General features: G+C 41.0%; 4 protein-coding genes across 9 annotated transcripts; 2 read left to right on the forward strand and 2 right to left on the reverse strand.

The window, feature by feature from the left end:
• Positions 1–330: 330 nt before the first annotated feature.
• Positions 331–6,274, forward strand: ddx24 (DEAD (Asp-Glu-Ala-Asp) box helicase 24). Of its 2 annotated transcripts, XM_034563169.1 has the most exons (9): positions 331–413; positions 637–1,547; positions 1,637–2,077; positions 2,166–2,319; positions 3,052–3,567; positions 4,054–4,129; positions 4,446–4,637; positions 4,723–4,852; positions 4,948–6,274. In XM_034563169.1, the coding sequence occupies exons 2-9, from the start codon at positions 641–643 to the stop codon at positions 5,196–5,198; spliced, it is 2,667 nt and encodes an 888-aa protein (XP_034419060.1). In that variant the 5' UTR covers positions 331–413; positions 637–640; the 3' UTR covers positions 5,199–6,274. The 2 variants fall into 2 exon arrangements, with proteins under 2 accessions (XP_034419060.1, XP_034419059.1); XM_034563168.1 differs by having other exon boundaries at positions 338–1,547.
• On the reverse strand, positions 4,877–7,775 carry LOC117751362 (ubiquitin thioesterase OTUB2-like). 2 transcript variants are annotated; one of them, XM_034563174.1, is made up of 6 exons: positions 7,667–7,775; positions 6,968–7,048; positions 6,736–6,854; positions 6,566–6,650; positions 5,786–5,977; positions 4,877–5,669 (listed from the first exon to the last, which is right to left on the reverse strand). In XM_034563174.1, the coding sequence occupies exons 2-6, from the start codon at positions 7,046–7,048 to the stop codon at positions 5,463–5,465; spliced, it is 684 nt and encodes a 227-aa protein (XP_034419065.1). In that variant the 5' UTR covers positions 7,667–7,775; the 3' UTR covers positions 4,877–5,462. The 2 variants fall into 2 exon arrangements, with proteins under 2 accessions (XP_034419065.1, XP_034419064.1); XM_034563173.1 differs by lacking the exon at positions 7,667–7,775 and adding an exon at positions 7,171–7,266.
• On the reverse strand, positions 7,761–10,480 carry si:ch1073-416d2.4 (coiled-coil domain-containing protein 42 homolog). The gene is made up of 10 exons (XM_034563170.1): positions 10,384–10,480; positions 10,052–10,181; positions 9,911–9,956; positions 9,581–9,757; positions 9,325–9,482; positions 9,169–9,251; positions 8,876–9,048; positions 8,691–8,801; positions 8,477–8,593; positions 7,761–8,389 (listed from the first exon to the last, which is right to left on the reverse strand). Exons 1-10 carry the CDS (start codon positions 10,385–10,387, stop codon positions 8,258–8,260), a joined length of 1,131 nt encoding a protein of 376 aa, XP_034419061.1. The 5' UTR covers positions 10,388–10,480; the 3' UTR covers positions 7,761–8,257.
• A 1,578-nt stretch (positions 10,481–12,058) lies between these two features.
• On the forward strand, positions 12,059–17,761 carry LOC117751461 (ankyrin repeat and SOCS box protein 2-like). 4 transcript variants are annotated; one of them, XM_034563338.1, is made up of 9 exons: positions 12,059–12,298; positions 12,737–12,908; positions 15,163–15,332; positions 15,525–15,680; positions 15,774–16,019; positions 16,104–16,275; positions 16,468–17,071; positions 17,155–17,308; positions 17,457–17,761. In XM_034563338.1, exons 2-9 carry the CDS (start codon positions 12,799–12,801, stop codon positions 17,585–17,587), a joined length of 1,743 nt encoding a protein of 580 aa, XP_034419229.1. In that variant the 5' UTR covers positions 12,059–12,298; positions 12,737–12,798; the 3' UTR covers positions 17,588–17,761. The 4 variants fall into 4 exon arrangements, with proteins under 4 accessions (XP_034419229.1, XP_034419230.1, XP_034419227.1 ...); XM_034563339.1 differs by having other exon boundaries at positions 12,060–12,298; positions 12,740–12,908; XM_034563336.1 differs by lacking the exon at positions 12,059–12,298 and having other exon boundaries at positions 12,317–12,908.
• Positions 17,762–18,116: the final 355 nt, after the last annotated feature.

Genomic DNA, 18,116 nt, shown 5'->3' on the forward strand with positions numbered 1-18,116 from the left:
GAAAGAATAAAGTTCTACTCACAAAATGTCAAAAAAGTCAAAAATGTCATTTTTAAAAGTTGTATTATAAATGTTTGCATGCATGTCTGCTTATGACAAGGTAACTACAGTTAAATTACCCTAACATTTTCAATTTATTCCCTTATATTCCCGTTAATTCCCGTGGAAAGTTTCCAACTTTGTATATTCCCGGAATTTTGCAACCCTGCTCCTGATTCCTTCACTTCAAATAAATACCATGACTAATTGTGTGTATCAGCCGCATCCTCCTGATGGAGAGAAAACCCTGTAAGCGTTGTTGGACAAATAAAGTTTTTTCAAACCACGTGATCGACACTGTCATGGCTGCGCCCTCGTTTTCATGCGTGGTCTGTAACGGTGTGTTGACATAAAAAGAACTAAAGCCAGTCAAGGTAGTACTATTTTGTCATCGTTTTTAATTATAGTTGTTGTATTGTTGTTTATTATTTACTACGCCAATTGAGTCTGACATTTTTACGTGCATTTTCTATATAGTTGGTTAGAGTGCGTCGGCACATTGCTGCCAGCTAACTTCACACATAACGCCACGCTTTTAACAGCTCCGTTTGAGGGAGGCAATTCAACGTATTGGCTTGACTCGGTATATATTTGTAGGAAAATGAAAATAATGAAGATGAAACCCAGAAACACGCGTATGTCCTCCGGGCTGATAAAACCAGCCAAACGGAGCATCCACATGAAAGGCAAATGGAAAGCTATAGAGGTCGATCCCAGTGTCTTCTCCGAGGAGGGCATGGAGGGCCTGGTGTGTTTTGAAGAGCTGACAGATTATCGGTTGGTAGACTCTGAAAAGGCAGCAGCTAATGCAGCAAAGGAACTCGCAATGGAGAAGAAGAAGATGATAAAGAAGAAGAATAAAACGAAGAAGAGAAAAGCCAGCGAGGGAGAGGAGGCTGGAGAGAAGGTAGATGTGGAGAAGAAAGAAGAAGAGAATACAGCTGAACCAGCAAAGAAGAAAGCCAAAAAGAGGAAGAAGAAGAAACCAGCTGCACAGCAATCAGACCAAGCAGATAATACTACTGAAGAAGTGATACAGAAGGATGTAGCTGCAGCTGAGGAGAAAAGAAAAGATATTCCAGAAGATGCCTCTAAAGATACAGCAGTTAGTTCAGAACCTGATGCTCAATTAAAACTCACAAAGAAGAGTAACAAAAAGAAGCAAAAGAAACGGAAGCAGCGCATAAAAAAGGATAAAATATTAGAGGCACCGCCAAACCAGGAGTCCACATCAGAACTTCAGTCTCTGGAAAAAGAAAAACCCACTCAAGATAAAGTTACAAAGCATCCCAAAAACAAAAAGCAGATAAAGAATTGGACAAATGCAGCAATGACTGGCTCTGATGACAAACATGCTGATGTAAGTGCCTGGAAGGACCTGTTTGTCCCCTCCCCAGTGCTAAAGGCACTGAGCAGTCTTGGATTTAGCTCACCGAGTCCTATACAAGCCCTGGCTTTGCCTCCGGCCATCAGGGATCGTATGGATATAGTGGGGGCGGCTGAGACAGGTAAGATAAAATACCCTTTTGTTTTTTACCCATAGCAGTATGTCTTCATGTTTCCATATGTGAAACTAATGTGAGCACTGTCATTACAGGAAGTGGGAAGACACTGGCTTTTGGTATTCCCATGATCCACACCATCATGGAGTGGAAGAACAGTTCAGAAAAGCCAGTTGATGACGACACTGAATCAACCACAAAGGTGGAGAATTTGTATTTTCCAGCTGTAGATGAGTCCACAATAGAAGAACACGAGGAGGACAACATGGACGCTGAGGGAGAAGAGGGTGAAAGCGTCACAGAGCAGGATCAGAGTGACACAGATGAACATGACAGCGAAGAAAAAGATGATGATGAGAGGCTTGGGTGTGTTGAAGTAATCGAAAATGTCGAGTTTGACTTTGACCCCACCGCTGAAGCAGAAGAAGAACTTGCTGGTGGTCGCATTCAGCCTCTGCTTGGACTGGTGCTCACACCCACCAGGGAGCTGGCTGTTCAGGTCAAGCACCATATTGATGCTATCACAAAATTTACAGGCAAGTCATTCAAGTTTTAAGACTACCAGGTTTTAATTTGTGTTAAACACAATTCTGAATGTCAAAATACTCTGTTACTTTTGTGTAGACATCAAAACAGCAATAGTGGTGGGTGGAATGGCACAAGAGAAACAACGAAGGATGCTGAATCGAAGACCAGAAATCGTTATTGCCACTCCAGGACGTCTGTGGGACTTGATCCAGGAGAAGCATCCACATCTGCTAAATTTAAGACGGCTCAAGTAAGTCATTTTCCCAAGCCGGATGTATTTCAGTATAACATATTCGTTTTTGATATCAATACACTTTTGAGTCAATAATAAAATACTACCAGTTTTATTTATATAACAATACAATGCCATTGAAAGCTAATAAACTGGAGCACTCAATTATCATCGAGCGCTACTTCCTTATTTTTTTCATCAGATTTTGATTAGGGGCGTTATTGGTTTGGGTTCCTGAAGGGTAAATTGATCTTCATGAATGTTATCTACACGGTAATATTCTGTTTACATTTACACTGAAATATAAATATGGAGTGTGCTTTGATTTTTATAGGCTGGTAAGGAGAGACAACTGTAGCTCATTTCCAAATGCAGGGCACAGTCCAGGATTTAATATAAAGATTGAAATAAAGGGTGTACAATGCTCTGTAATGAATGAATGAATGGGCCTTAAGTACAACATCAGCAGTACAAGGCTAAATAGATTAAAGAGACCTGCCATTGACTGCATGCACACTATTGCATATACTAAAATCATTTGAAAACAAAAAGCCAGAGGTAGCAGAACAATGTGTGTTGAAGGCAGACTTTATTTTTATTGAACTTGACTTCCCAACAGAAAGCTGGATCAACATCAGGAATAGTTTAAGTGTGGTGAATATTTCTATGATGCTGAGCATTCACACAGATGATGTTTTATTTTTTTCATACCACCTTTTATTAACTTTTCTTTGTTGTGTTGTTCTACAGGTGCCTGGTCATTGATGAAGCAGATCGCATGGTAGAGCGAGGCCACTTTGCAGAGCTGCAGAGTCTGCTGGAGATGCTGAACACAGTTCAATTTAATCCCAAGAGGCAGACTTTTGTGTTCTCTGCCACACTGACCATGGATCGCAGCCTGCCCACCCGCCTTCTGCAGAAGAAGAAGAAGAAGCATCTGGACCAGAGGGGAACGCTGGAAGTTCTCATGGAGAAAGTTGGGATCAGGTCCAAACCCAAAATCATTGACCTGACCAGGAAGGAGGCAACTGTAGAGACCCTGACTGAGACCCGAATCCATTGTCAGAAGGAAGACAAGGACTTCTACCTTTATTACTTTTTGCTCCAGTATCCTGGCCGCACCATGGTGTTTGCCAACAGCATAGACTGTATCAAGAGACTGAACTCTCTGCTGGTTATCTTAGACCGGACTCCACTGCCCCTTCATGCCAACATGCACCAGAAGCAACGCCTCAAAAACCTGGAAAGGTTTGCTGAGAGGGAGAGGTGAGGTTTACACACATGCGCACTAGCAATTTGACAGTGTTTAACTCGGGTTAGGTTAGTCAGTTCTTATGATGAAATGGAGAAAAAAAAATGTCTGAACGGCAACTAAGGTCTTCAGGGTTTTGGATTATGTTCTCTTGACTTGTTCCATCGTTGAGTTTGATCATAATGCATATTTACAGAATATGCTCTGTAATTTACACTCAAAGTGGAAGGTGGTGAAACAACTCGAGTGCATTTTGTGTGTGTTGCTGTTATCTTAACAAGGTCTCCCTTCGTAAAAATTACTTATTTTGAGCTAAGAATAGTCATTTGAGTTAACATTTTTCCCCAGTTTTTGTAATTAGCTCCATCTTAAAAGTGCCACTTAAGTAGTTACTAAAAATATCTTATTCAGCATCATTTCAGTGTCACATCTCTTGACATGTAATCAACTCATTGCTGACTGAATTGACATTTGACACAATATAAAAATGTCGTCCTCAGTTGTGTTCTGCTGACTACTGATGTGGCAGCTCGGGGACTGGATATCCCAAACGTTGAGCATGTCATTCACTACCAGGTAAGCTTTGTCCACAGCATTTATTAATTTTAAAAGCCATTTACTTATATTAAACCAACATGAGTATTTTTCTGTATAAACAATGGTATGTATTAACTGTAACACTAATCACCATGTTATACTGCTTTACTGTCCAGCAAAATGTTATGTTTGATTTAAAATAATACAGCTGCATAGCTGTATTATTAACTGACATATTTTATTAGAGGCTGTTCTATAGATGTTCTACTGCAGCATGTTGGATGCATAAAGAGAGCCTCAGTGTTACTGGTAGCCGGTGTAAGTATTTTGAATCATGTCTTCCTGTGAACATCAGGTTCCCAGGACGTCTGAGACTTACGTCCATCGGAGTGGCAGAACAGCGAGAGCAGCCAAAGAGGGTCTGAGTTTGCTGCTAATTGGCCCAGATGACATGATGAACTTCAAAAAGATCTACAAAGCTCTTGGGAAGGACGAGGAGGAGCTTCCCATGTTCCCCATAGAGATCAAATGCATGGAAGCCATCAAGGTGAGATCCAACATTCAGTCAAGCCTTTATGTGACATTCAAGAGATTATATTTGATTGTTCATTGTTGAGTGCGTTTCTCCACAGGAGCGGGTAAACTTGGCCAGACGGATAGAGAAGATTGAGTTCCACAACGGCAAGGAGAAGCAGCACAACTCCTGGTTCAGAAAAGCAGCCGAGGCCCTGGACCTGGACCTGGATGATGATCTTTTAATTGGTGAGACCAACATAACACAACATGTTCTGCACCAGGTTCCCTTTATTTAAAAATGTTAAAATACAGACAACTGAATATACCATCTATGTCCACAGGTGGGGCAAAGGATGAAAACGATGACCGAGAGCAGCAGAGGGCGGTAAAGGGGATGAAAAAGCATTTGAAGCATCTGAGCTCCCAGCCGGTCTTCAAGAATGTGTTTTACAACAAGTACCCCACTCAAATGGGAAAACTCTCCCTGCCTCACATGCCTCAAGCTGGGAGGGGAAATGCCCTCAACAGGGTTTCAATACAGGAGAAGAAACAGAAGTTAAAGAAAGGTGTTGCAAAAGAGCAGCCGCAATGACGTGTAAATGGAATGTGTATTTAGAGAGGCCATCTCTAACATGGTGTAGGTAATTGTTAATTTATGTAAATGTTTTACATAAATTAATTGAAATACTTATCGCACAATGTGCAAAGAAAATGTATTTCCAAATGTTGTTGAGTCGCTGTACACTGCAAGCCTTTATAAAAATCTGTTTTCACAAGTGTCTCAAAGCCCAGTTGGGATTTTTATTCCACCAAAGTCAATGTTCCTGAGTGGAGCTGAGTCCTCGTGGGCCTCTGGTCAGTGTTGAGGACGCGGGTAGAGAATGTTATAATGTGACGTTTGGTAGAGGAGGTGCAGGGAGGGTTCAGCACCTTCTGGAATGACGTGGTGAGCCAACAGCTGTTCATCGCCCTCCATAGAGACGATGTGGATGCAAATATCCAGGGCCTGTGACAGAGCTAAGATGTCCACGTGATCACACTCCATCGCCATGGTCTCCACTTCCTGAATGAAGAGAGCGAAGACATTACCAAACCTGACAGTTATATTTTTCTTGACTAATTTTTTTTTTTGTAAAAGCTATTTTGTCCACTAAGTTGCAGCAGCACTTTGTTACAAACTTGGTGACAGTAGACAAGTAGATTAGGCGCCTCCACAAAGTTGCAGAAGAAGTCCGCCTGGTTTTGCAGGTGTGCTGAAGTGAGCAGCCGGAGATACTGCACCACGCTGTCAGACGTCATCTGCTCATTGAAGAGCCTGAGCAGCGTGTCTTCCTGCTCATCAGCCTGGCACTGCTCCACAACGTTAACAACCTGCAAGAGAACGAGGTATTAACACACATGGGTTTAAACTAGTTCTACAAGTGTGCCTCGAATACTTTTTATTTTAATTCCCTGCACCTTTTTTAAAAAGCAGAGAGATCTATGAGCAGATCAAATGAGAAACCGATGTATGAGTGCCCAAAGACTTTCGAGATGCCCAATTGGTTTTAACTTGCAATACTTTTACCAGATGAGTCATGTATAACAGAGACCCTTCATATGTAATGAAATGTTGTTAGAACGGTGACGTTCCTATCCAGAAGACAACCATAAAAACCTTCTCACTTATCCGAATGATTATAACTTGATTTATTTGTGCACTATATCTGTATGTGCCTTTGTGTGTATTATTACAAACACTCTCACTTTTGTGAGAGCACGGGTGCCCAAACAAGTAATCAAAGTGTATAATTGCTTCTATAATTTCTAAAGGGTTCGTTCCCAACAATAAGTTACCCTTGTTGTTGCTCACGTCTGAACACTTTTCTTTTCCAGGCTTTACAGAGCCACGGCTTTACTAGCCTTATAGACATGGGAAGTCAATACAATCTGACTGCAAAAGAGAAATGCATTATTTACTGTGTTCAGGTGGTGCTTGAAGGACCTCTCGTCAAATCCCGCAGAAGACAAGTCTTCATAGGTTTGAACAATTTTCTCCTTAAATCTGAAAGTCAAACCAGTAAGATATGAGCACCTTAAACTTTAGGTGACTTCAGTTTTGACAAATGGCAGTAAAGACGACAACTGACCTCTGCAAAGCCCTGGCATTGGGCAGCACTGACTCCAAGTGTGCAAAGCAAAGGGCTCTGTAGAAGCAGTTTCCATCTCCGCGCACTTGTCTGACGGTGGAAAACTGACCGCTTAGATCCTAACAAAGGACAATAGGTGTGATTATCACGCGACGGACAGTTTGAAGTCTTTAAAAGGGGCGGCTGGCCACTCGCCTTCGCCACTCCAGCCCACCCAAACTAAATGTCCTACTTTGTATTTGGCACCCGGCGTTTGCTCAGGAAACAGCGAAGAGATGTCCTCTCGGCATGAGACGAGGCTGCCTGCCTCCATCTGTCGGGAAACAAACGGCTTTACTATTTTGAGACCAACCCGCCGTTTCAGGGGTCGACTATCCGCACGACATACCTATTATTTCAACAATATGGAAACAATGTAAGAACAAACGTAATTACAGTGGAGCAATAATTTGTGCGTCAAAGCTGTGTGTCAAAACATTGTTGCAATCTTATTTCCATTTTCTGGAAACCGGATGTTTGCAGAAACCACGTGCTCCTGTTAAAGGGACAGTACAGTGTTTGTTTTAACGCCGGAGTCATGGCTTCCTATTGGGGACTAATTGCAAGCGAAGCCATTATCAAGCCTAAAAGTTATTTTAGAACTAGAAGTCGGTGTTAACTGCGTTAGCCTAAAAATGCTAACCTACAATTAACCTCTGCTGCAAGTATAAATCCTACATTGAAGATCGTACTTTTGTAAAAATAGGAGTATTATCAGTATTTCGTTCTTTTTTCAAATGATCACGGTAAAAGTAACCTGTGGTGTTGATTTGACCAACTTCATATCGCCTACAATAATACATCATATGTATCTGTTGAAAAAGTGTGGCATCTCTGACAAGTAGCCTATATGGCTGTCGTAGTGTAGTGTAATACAAAGTTTAATATTTACCTCAAGTGAAGTAGAAGCATATAAATGGAAACACTCAAGTAAAGTACAAGTATCCTTGTATACAATACGTGAGTAAATGTACGCAGCCTAACAATCAGAATCAGTACTGTTTATTGCCAAGTTCGTTACACAATACAAGGAATTTGGTGAAAGTTGCTTAAAAAATAGAAATAATAAAAAAAAACAGGTTATTACTTAATTTAACTAACTTCTTACTTAACTTAAGAAATTGTAAATGGTTGCAGCATTTGGTCCTGCACGATGTGTACTTATAACAGGAAGGTCAGGTGGTCCATAGCATTTTTCATTGAACACTCATTTTGAACACTGACACTGACAAAAAAATGAAAGTCAGACCACTTATAGATGATGACAACAATATCCTACCACAACGTGTGTTTACTTGCTTTTTCCAGAGTTTTAATCCCGGGTTCTTCATTCGCAGATGTAGTTTTCTTAGGTGTCATACTTGTCATGTTGTACTTTTTCTTGTCAAACTACAGCTTCCACTCAACACACAGCTGATTGCTTTAACAGTGCCACCATGTCTCACTCTTTCAACTGACTTTACTTGAACTTTTAATTTGTATTTTACTGCGGATGCTTTTCATTAACCCCCTCTCTCTTTTGTCTGTCGGAGCTGTTTCGACTTGTCATGGCAGACCCAGACTCCATCAGTCTCCTTGCTCTCCTCTCCGTGTCTGCCTTGTCCAGGATGTACTCCTAAAATCATACTCTTGGTTAGTTAAAAAGTAGGTAAAATAATGTAAATTACTACTATATAGCAAGCAAATATTGTCTTATTACTACCTTCACCATGTCCATCATTGTCAGCATGTTCATGTTTTCCAGCGGTCCATATGTTGATAGATAGCACTGCTCTGCAAGATTGTTGATTGCCATAAGCAAGCGACCCTCTTCTTCAACCTGAGGGCCAATGGCACATTTGACAACATTTCTATCCCTAACTCCAATCTGAAAATTAGCTCAGGGTCCCCTCCAACTCATAATCTTGAAAGCATACCTTCTGTCTGGACAGGTCTTGCTCCAGCAGCAGGTTAACCTCTGCCTGCTTGTTTGTCTCTCTAAGGGTTTCTAATTCACTCTGGAGATCAGACAGTTCTTTATTGGCCATCTGCAACACACATAAGTACTAGGTTGTTAATTTAAGCATTGACAAATGAAGGTGTGCGTGTGTGTGTGTCTGACCAATGTTTTAATACTGTGCTCCTGCTTCATGATCAGCAGTTGTGGCCTGCCCTGCTCCACCTCCTCCTCCAGACTCCTCAAACGCTGCAGCAGCTCCTGGTGGGTGATGGTCAGGGTCTCATGGCGCCGAATGATGGGCATAACCAAAGATTCAGACCCATTATCAAGGTAAGCTGAAAGACATTGTGCCATTTCGTCAATTTTACCAGTGTGTAATTAACTCATTAGGATAAGCAGAACAGATTAATGTAAAAGTTTTCTTACGGAGGCCAATACAAGTCTGTTCTACTTACTGCTTGGGAAATGATCTATTGTTTTCATCAAATAGTCTTCATAGATTTTGTATTTGGACATTCTCTCCTTTAAAACTTGCTTTCTGTGAATTAGAATATGGGAAAACTGAGATTAAATATGACTGTTGCATTAAGGCGTTGGTTGAAAGTTCTCACCTGGCTCTCAGTTGTTTCAGCTGATCTGTCAGATCTCCTATCTCTCTCTGTTTAGAAATGTCCAGCTCAAGTGTCGCCTCATACTTCTGCAGCGCTCGGCGTCGCTTCACTTCATTTTCAGCCACAAACTTCTCAAACTTCATCAACCTCTCTGTAGTCTGGGTGTAAATACAAATCCCAAGGGTATTTATATTGAACAGTCAGTGGATATAGAGCATAATCATTAATGCCTTCAAGTAGTTTCAGGCGGTTTCACCTGCTGTTGTTTTAGTTCCAGTTCAGACTTTCTCCAGGATAGAGCCTCCATGCGGTTCTTAAACTCCTGTCGTTTGAGTGTGAGTTGCTGGTCCACCTTGTCCAACTCAGCCTGTTTCTTCAGAACCAGGGTCTTTAGCAAAGTATTCACTCCTGCCTCAAGGACTCTGCTGGAAGTCTAACCATATGATAAACACTCAAACTCTGCATGTTCCAAAATATTATTAAAAATACATCACAGGCCACAAAACCTCCTTTTAATATTCTATTTCCTAAAGTGTCAGCATATAATGGCATCCTTATTTTTAATGCATGATGTATTCTGTCTTACCTCTGTCACAACAGGTAAATAGTTGACATGTTCCTCTTTTCTGTGTCTGATGAGACATTGTTTTTCAGAAGCATTCAATCGACACATTTATGAATGGGTTAGAGAAATTACGTTTCTTCCACTGTATGATGCACCGCCTACCTGGTGTCTTCCAACTGTGTGACAAAAACGTTTCGTATTCTGTTTCCCACCGTCAGTTTGAGTCGGGGGTCGCTGCCCTCGAGGACGGGAAGGGAAGACGTCGTCATGTTTTTGCCACTATATTGTAATCCTGATGAGAAAACAAGTGCTGCAATTATTCCACGTTCTTGCGACCAGAACGTCTTTTTCCGGATGTTTTTCTTGGATTTGTGTTGCGGTTGCCTGGGAACCGCCTGCAAGACGACAGGGAATGTGCCGGGGTCGTTTCTCTGTTGTCACAGCAACTGCCAGAGGGGTAGTTCTGTGTTAATGACCGAATGAGATCAACGTACCCATGGAGATGAGACCGTTCCAGGTCCGAGATGAGGTGGACGTTAAGAGCGCTCACTCCGCTCTAATTTACGAGAACCGAATCCAGAAAGGTTCTCACGTGATGCATTACTGGATCACTATTGACATTGAAGTAATAATAATAAAATAATAATTAAGAAAAAAAAGTCTGCTGCTTTGCCAACTTTTTACTAAAGATCCCATTCAGCCAAGTTTTAGACACATACTCTGTTTTAAATTATAATGTCTGTCTCATAAAGTTTGTTTGACTAATAGAACTACCTTGTTAACAATATATATTTTCTTCTCCTCCCTTATTAAAAAATCCAGATGTTGTGAATATGCAAAGGTGGATGCAAAATCAATTCAGTTTTCAATTCAGTTTATTTTGTATAGCCCAAAATCACAAATTACACATGTTCAATCTGTACACATATGACATCCCTGTCCCAGGACCTCACATCGGATCAGGAAAAACCCAGAAAAAAAACTTTTCACAGGGAAAAAAGGGAAGAAACCTTCAGGAGAGCAACAGAGGAGGATCCCTCTCCAATAGATGTCATGTGTACAGAATGAACAGCATTACAGAGTTACATAAACACATTACATGAATATGAATATGAATCACTGAAAGGTCCGTTCTAAATCGGTTTGTGCGTGGGAAGTTTCAAGTTTACACATCGCACTTGTGTAAGTTGCATGTTGAACCGCGAGTGGTTTACAAACAAACGTCACAAAATCTTGCTCATACCAATGTACGTGTCTTAAATCCAAATTTTGTCAGCAGAGAGAAAATGTCACCCTTCAGGGGATGAATATGAAAACTCGTTTGGACATCGTTCTGATCAGTAAAGGTCAAACATCAAAGTGAAGTCATAATAAGTATTTTAAGCACATATTTTTAAGTGGAGGGACTTTCTAGTTCTATAGACCTTTTTTCATAGTGGACATTTTGTCACGGGGCGGGAATTGTGGAGGAGGACTCGGACACAGAGTGGAGATTTAACTAACCGTATATTTATTCCATAACAAAAAATCACAGGGAAAAAACCTGGAAACAACTAACAAAAAATCACAGGGAAAAAAACCTGGAAATGACTAACACTAGGTTCCTGGACATGACTATAACTAGGCGTGTGTGCAGGACGAGGGATCAAGCACACTGGCACAGGACAAGGGGAGACACAGACTATAAGTACACATGAGGGAAGTGGGGAAACAGGTGGACACAATCAGGAATCAGGGAAGACAATCAGACTGGTGACACAAGAGGAAGGGCACGGAACCTGAAACGAAAGGAGAGTTAATTTCCAAAATAAAACAGGAAGTCACAAAACAAACATGGAGACAGGACAAAAACCCAACTTGACATACAGGTGTGACACATTTATATGACTAAAGCAAAGGTTACATTCTTAAAATGAATGATTGTTGCATCCCTATTATTTTTACAAATAGATTGTTTTCCTTGCAGACAATTTGACTTGAGATAGAAAGAAAACTGACGAGAATCACTGACGAGGCTTAATGACCCACTTACATGAGACAGAGGCAATGTTAACCATCTCACACCTTCTCAAACAACTGTACTAAATACTTCCTTAATGATGGTTGCTCAGAAATTTGGTTCCTCCAACTGTAAATAGACATGTTGATAGACTTGTTTGTGTTGTGTAAACCAGAGACGCATTTCCAGTTTAGTTGCAGGAAGCATTCTTCACAAACACTTCAGCAGAAATGATTGTGAAACAAAAATCTGCTGTTTTTGTTCTGTGCACATTTTCACTCTTTATCATGTGACAGTAAGAGCGGATACAACAGAAGGATACTTTTCTCTCTTGTTATAAAGGTATAGATCAACACATTTGTAACGTTAAAGCAACTTCTTTGAATAAGGAAGAGGAGCACTGACACGTGGTGAGTTGCAGTCTTTGAAAATATAGTTAAGCTTTAAAGACACATTTTATTGTTTTATACACTTGGTCTTCCAAATCACTCCTCTTTCTGTTTGTCTTTTATCTTTGTTAAAAAATAAACAGTGTTTTCTTTAACAATTAAGCCTATTGTATAACAAATGAATGCTGACTCCAACTTGATGTGTTATTCTTGAGCCAACTTTCTGCTGCATAACTCTCTGTAACACACAACCTCATCTCAGCGTTGCCTCTCGAGCTGCAGAATCAAGTGGAATCAAACTCAGTTGAACATGCCCTTAAAAGGCATCCATCCTCATTGCCTGAGCTGCTGCTCTCTGATGTCTGCAAGTGCAGATTTCAGCTCTGTAAAATGAGCTTGGTCTCTAATTCACACAATGTGACTGTAGAGTGTGTTTACGCATGTTTTTGGTTCATGGAGAAGACAGCAGCACACTGTTTGATGTCTCCGTCCTCGGACTGGACAACACATCTACTCCTGTGATGATCACAGTCAGCCGATCCAGGTCTCTTTACCAGAGACTCAACAACGATGTCAAAGACAGACTGGCTGTCGACTCCCTGAGTCTCCACACTTCAGTAAACTTGCTCAGGTGAGGAAACACAATATTACTTTATAAGTACTGTATAGTATTCACATGAGGTTTCCCTATATGCAAATGTATTATAATAAAACAATCCCTGAGTAATCATTTTCAAATCTTGAAATCCGTCATTTTATGTGGTTAAATAACAACATGCTTATTAATTCTCTATGTAAATTGAAATTTTTTAATGGCATTGTTATAAGGTGTCAATAGACAATAGATCAGGATAATTAGTCTTCAAAATAAAACAACAAAGAACACTAGTTGGTCTGTGCTGAAGTAGAAACTTTGGTTTGTTTTTTGGTTGTTTGTGAAATTGTTTAAATACATGTGGCTCATTGGCTTAGCTCAGTACAGATGACTAAAATAAATGGTGTTAAAGTTTCTGAGAATTAGCTTCATGTTATCTGTGGTTCAAGGAAAGGGAAATAACATTTGATGTTTACAACAACAACCGCTGAGTGTACAGCAGCTATAATTTTCTCAGCGCAGACATGTCAAATGTAAACATCTGCAGGTATAAACTGCTTCTGCTATTACTTTAATTGATGCCATATAGATTAGCTTGTGGTCTATCAATGAAAAAACACCTCCCTCTTGTGGAGAAACTGCAGCCCCCTCAAAGTGATATAGTATGTAAATTACAAGGCTTCACGTTTAAAAAACATGAATTATGTAACTGTGCCCAACCGTCACAAATCAGTACCTGATGTTTTTTATAGGAGTTATAGTTCTGCCTGACAAACTACTAGCCAGTGCGTATTGTGTATTGTGATCAATACCTGGGATGTTGAATTATTTCATTTTCTCTGGTGTGCAAACATTACCAAATGCTCGTATGTTTCTGAGAATTTGAGGGTTTTATGGAGTTTACATTCTACAAATACACACAAATGACATATGCTGGTGTTTAAAGGCACGATTATCATACGTATCTAGCAGTATGCAGCTGAATCATGCTTCTCAGATGGGAGACAGACAATTTGGAAGAGATACTGAGTCTTTAACTCAACTTGGAAGTTTGACCAAAACTAAATTGATTTAAACACACAATTGTAATCGCTGCTCTACTGTCAGTCGCTTCAGTACGTTAAATATACTTCAAATATAATCAATAAAATGTAAACAAAAAATTACTTGTATAAGGATCATTGTGGGAAATCCGACTCTTGGTATTTCTAAAGTCTTAATTACAACCCTGTCCATTTGATTATAGCAGCTACCTCTTCTCTTTTAAGGACATACCAGTAGGCTATAGGATTTAAATAACGTTATGGATACAGCAGGACTGCAATGTCTGTGGCATTTACAAGTGTGTGTCTCGTGAATTGTGAAGGTGAACCTTTAATCTTCTGTAGAACTCATTGTTATCCTTTGCTGTGCTTTTCCTCACACTCGACCACATTATTCCTTTGAGATTTGTGTTATCTGATTGTTTAACGTGGAAACCAGTTAGTCTCCGTGCCTAGAAAGACATCTCGGCTGCATTATCTCCAGTGCTGTTGGCCGTATCTGTGGATGTCCGAGTCCCTTGACATATATGGAGAAACCCGTCACCCTGCCGCCTGACAATACCGTCCCAAAATAATCTGAGAGCGCACAGCTGAGCCCCGCTCGGCGCTGCACGCTGCGAAAGGAAACACTGCCGTGAAATCTCTCCTCGTCAGTAATGACGAAATTCATCTACTCTGAATACTTATCTCAGTTCCGCAATGCTGGAGGTAAATGTAACAATGTTATGTCGCGACTGCGAGGAGATGCGAGGAGAGGAGACGGTCAGGGTGACGCAGCGTCAGAGCCGGAGTGAGTCTTTTGTTTGTTGAGGGCTGTTTGATTGGCACGGGGGCTGTGCGCGCGCGTGTGTGTGCGTGCGTGTGTGTTGGGGGTCCTTTAGCTCAACTAAGGTCTTCCTCTTCACTGTTGTAGAATATAAGTAGTACATGTTTAATCTGGATCAAATTAATAACATATACCAAATTCAAATTCCTTTTATGTTCAATGTACTTGGCCAATAAATGATTATGATTCTGACCAGTTGCAATGGTTTATTATTATTATTATTATTAATATTAATATTAATATTAATATTATTATTATTATTATTAATATTATTATTATTATTATAGCCTAAATATAAAGATTTGAGATGTCAGGGTTGAGTCAAAACCACAGCCCTCACACAGTGATGCTGTCTGTCTAGAATTACACTTGATTGCTTTTAGGTGGAAGTCAATTAAAGTGTTTTTTCTCTCCTTTTAAGGGACGTTGAGCCAGTGGTCTTTGCCATCAGGAGAGGGGATGTGAAGGCTGTCAATGATCTGGCAACATCCGCTCCTCTCAGCCTGCTGAAGGAGAACAAAGATGGCTGGATTCCTCTCCATGATGCTGCCATCTGTGGACAGACAGAGTGCTTGAAGATCATACTGAGGGGTATGGCCTTGAAAGCATTATTAAAGGCTGTGTATTTGTTCTGTTTAAATCGCATGGGCTCAGAGTGACAATAAGAGAAAGGAAAAAAAACAGATCTATTCAAAGAGGCGTTTTGGTGCTCTGTTTGTACAGTCTCAAAATGCTAATGAGTCACCCAACTGGTTTGTGTGATATGAATATGTTCTGCACCAGCCCATCCAGGATCGGTAGACAAACGTACCTTGCAGGAGCAGACGGCCCTGCTGCTGGCTGTGTCTTGTGAACACTTGTCATGTGTGCAGTTCCTTCTGGAGACAAGTGCCGACCCCGACATCAGCAGCAAGAACAAAGAAACCCCTTTGTACAAAGGTACAGCAGTGTTGTATACAACAGAACTATTCAGGGGGAAACAAACTGTATAGATAACTGTATAACAGCCAAATGCCTTGTCTGTTTCTGTAGCTTGTGAGTTGGACAATATGGACATGGTGAGCCTCATTCTGTCCCATGGGGCCACTGTGAACCAGCGGTGTGGTCAGGGGTGGACAGCCCTCCACGAGGCTGTGTCCAAGAACAACACTGAGATCTGTGAGATACTAATAAGAGCCGGGGCTGCAATCAACCCACCGAATACTTACAGCATCACACCACTCATAGTGGCCGCCCAGCGAGGACAGATGAGGGCGCTCTGCTACCTTATTGAAAAAGGTACTTTTCTGCAAAAGAATATGACTCCTTTTCATGTTTCTGACCCCCATTTGAAGGTTATAAAGACACCATGCTTTTGTGTAGGTGCAGATGTGAACATGCAGACATGTGATGGGGTCACAGCTCTGCATGAGGCTAGTAAAAATGGCCACAAGGAAAGTGTCGCAGTGCTGTTGACTAAAAACGCAGATGCCAACAAACCCACCAACTCCGGATTGCTGCCGCTCCATATTGCTGCCCAATTTGGACACCACGAGTAAGTAACTTGTTAATGAGGTATTATTATAACAGAAAACATTTCTGAAGATGTAATATTTGTATTCGGAAAAGTGGCTTTAATGTACAATAGAGTAGTTATTATGAATGAAGCCATAACAAGAATTTTAGAAACGGCTTTGTATTAGTTTTCTTCATGTATTTTTGTTATTTTTCCTCACTCTGTGTGCAGGATCGTGTCCCTGCTGGTCTCAGTGACCAGTCGAGCCAGGCTCCGCCACAGTTGTGTCAGCCCCCTCCACCTGGCAGCAGAGCACAACAGACACACTGTGGCAGCTGTGCTACTCAAGACAGGTGCGGATGTAAACACCACACTGGCCGACAGTCACTCCAAACAGTATGCAGATCGACGAGCAACGGCTCTCTACTTTGCAATTGCCAACGGCAGCACCAAGGCAGCAGAGGTGTTGCTGAACGCTGGCGCTGATCTTAGTCTGGACCCAGTCAGTCCTCTGCTGATGGCGGTACGGCAGGGCTGTGTCAGCACTGTGTCCTTACTGCTGGAGAGAGAGGCCAACGTCCACGCCAGAATACCCTCTTACGCCACTACGTTCCCCTCTGTTGTTGCCCTTTGCATGAATAATTTGCTTCTCCTCAAGTGTCTTTTGGACAATGGATGTGATGCCCTCTCCTGTTTTACCTGTACATACGGCTGTGCCCCTCACCCAACATCAGGGGGTTCCCACATAAGAACAGTTGGCAGCAATGGAATTGTTTTGCAGACTGGTAATATGCTTCCTTTAAACTGCAGTGAGCCATCAGAAAGAGCAACACAGGTGGGAAAAATAGGCAAAACAATGTCAGGGTTTTTACAATAACTTAAATGTTCTTTCTAAATATTTTTTTTCAACTTTTTCAGTTCTGCGAGTGGATCTCAACATCCGTGATGTGTAAATGGGCAGGACCGATCATAGACTTGCTGCTGGAGCATGTTGGTCATGTTCAGCTTTGCAGCAAGCTCACTGAACTGCTGGACAGCCGAGAAGAATGGCTCGCTGTTAAGAGGAAGTCATGTAAGCATCCAACAAAACCGTATCATCCTGACATGCAAACGTGTCTCTTTCTGTCTTTCACTTCCTCACACATGCATACAATGCAAATGTGGTCTACAATCATGCAAGCGACCATCCTCTTGATCTTTTCTCTTTGTCCTGTCCACAGCGTCACCTCGTCCACTGCTGCACCTTTGCAGATTTAGGATTCGGACCCAAATAGGGAGACACAGACTGAAATCTCTCACAAGCCTACCTCTGCCAGACAGACTGATCAGATACCTGAGCCTGGCTGACTGACTGACTTTAATCTGAACTTCAAGCAATATAGGCATCATAGATGTGACTAAATTTATCCATTTGTGTTTCTTTTTTGAGCTGCATCGAATGTCTTTTATCTGTAGATGCAATTATGTGTAAAATATCTATTTATAACAAATGTAAAACGTTACAATAAATTTCTTTAATCTGTCAGAGTGTTTTGTTGTTTCACAGAAACGCTCAATGAAAGCAGAAATAATCTAATGCCCAAAGGAGTTCTCGAAGGAAGTTGAATCATTTATTTAAAAATAAACATCACTGTTTCAAATGTCCCTATCTATCATACATTACTTTGACAAAGAAAAAAGGATTTCTATGTCCCACATTCTATTCTCATAGTTGAAAGACAAAACTAAAACAGAATGTTCTCATTCATTTACATAACTTTTTTGGTGCTGGAAAAAAAAGAGCAGTCATCCTCTGCAGAAACCTAAAAGTAGAAACCTTTCAACTTACTGTCACTTTTCAGATACTTGGAAAGGCATCGGACTGGCATGAAAGTGCACAT

This window comes from Cyclopterus lumpus, chromosome 22 (assembly GCF_009769545.1).
Source record: "Cyclopterus lumpus isolate fCycLum1 chromosome 22, fCycLum1.pri, whole genome shotgun sequence".
Lineage (NCBI taxonomy): Eukaryota > Metazoa > Chordata > Actinopteri > Perciformes > Cyclopteridae > Cyclopterus > Cyclopterus lumpus.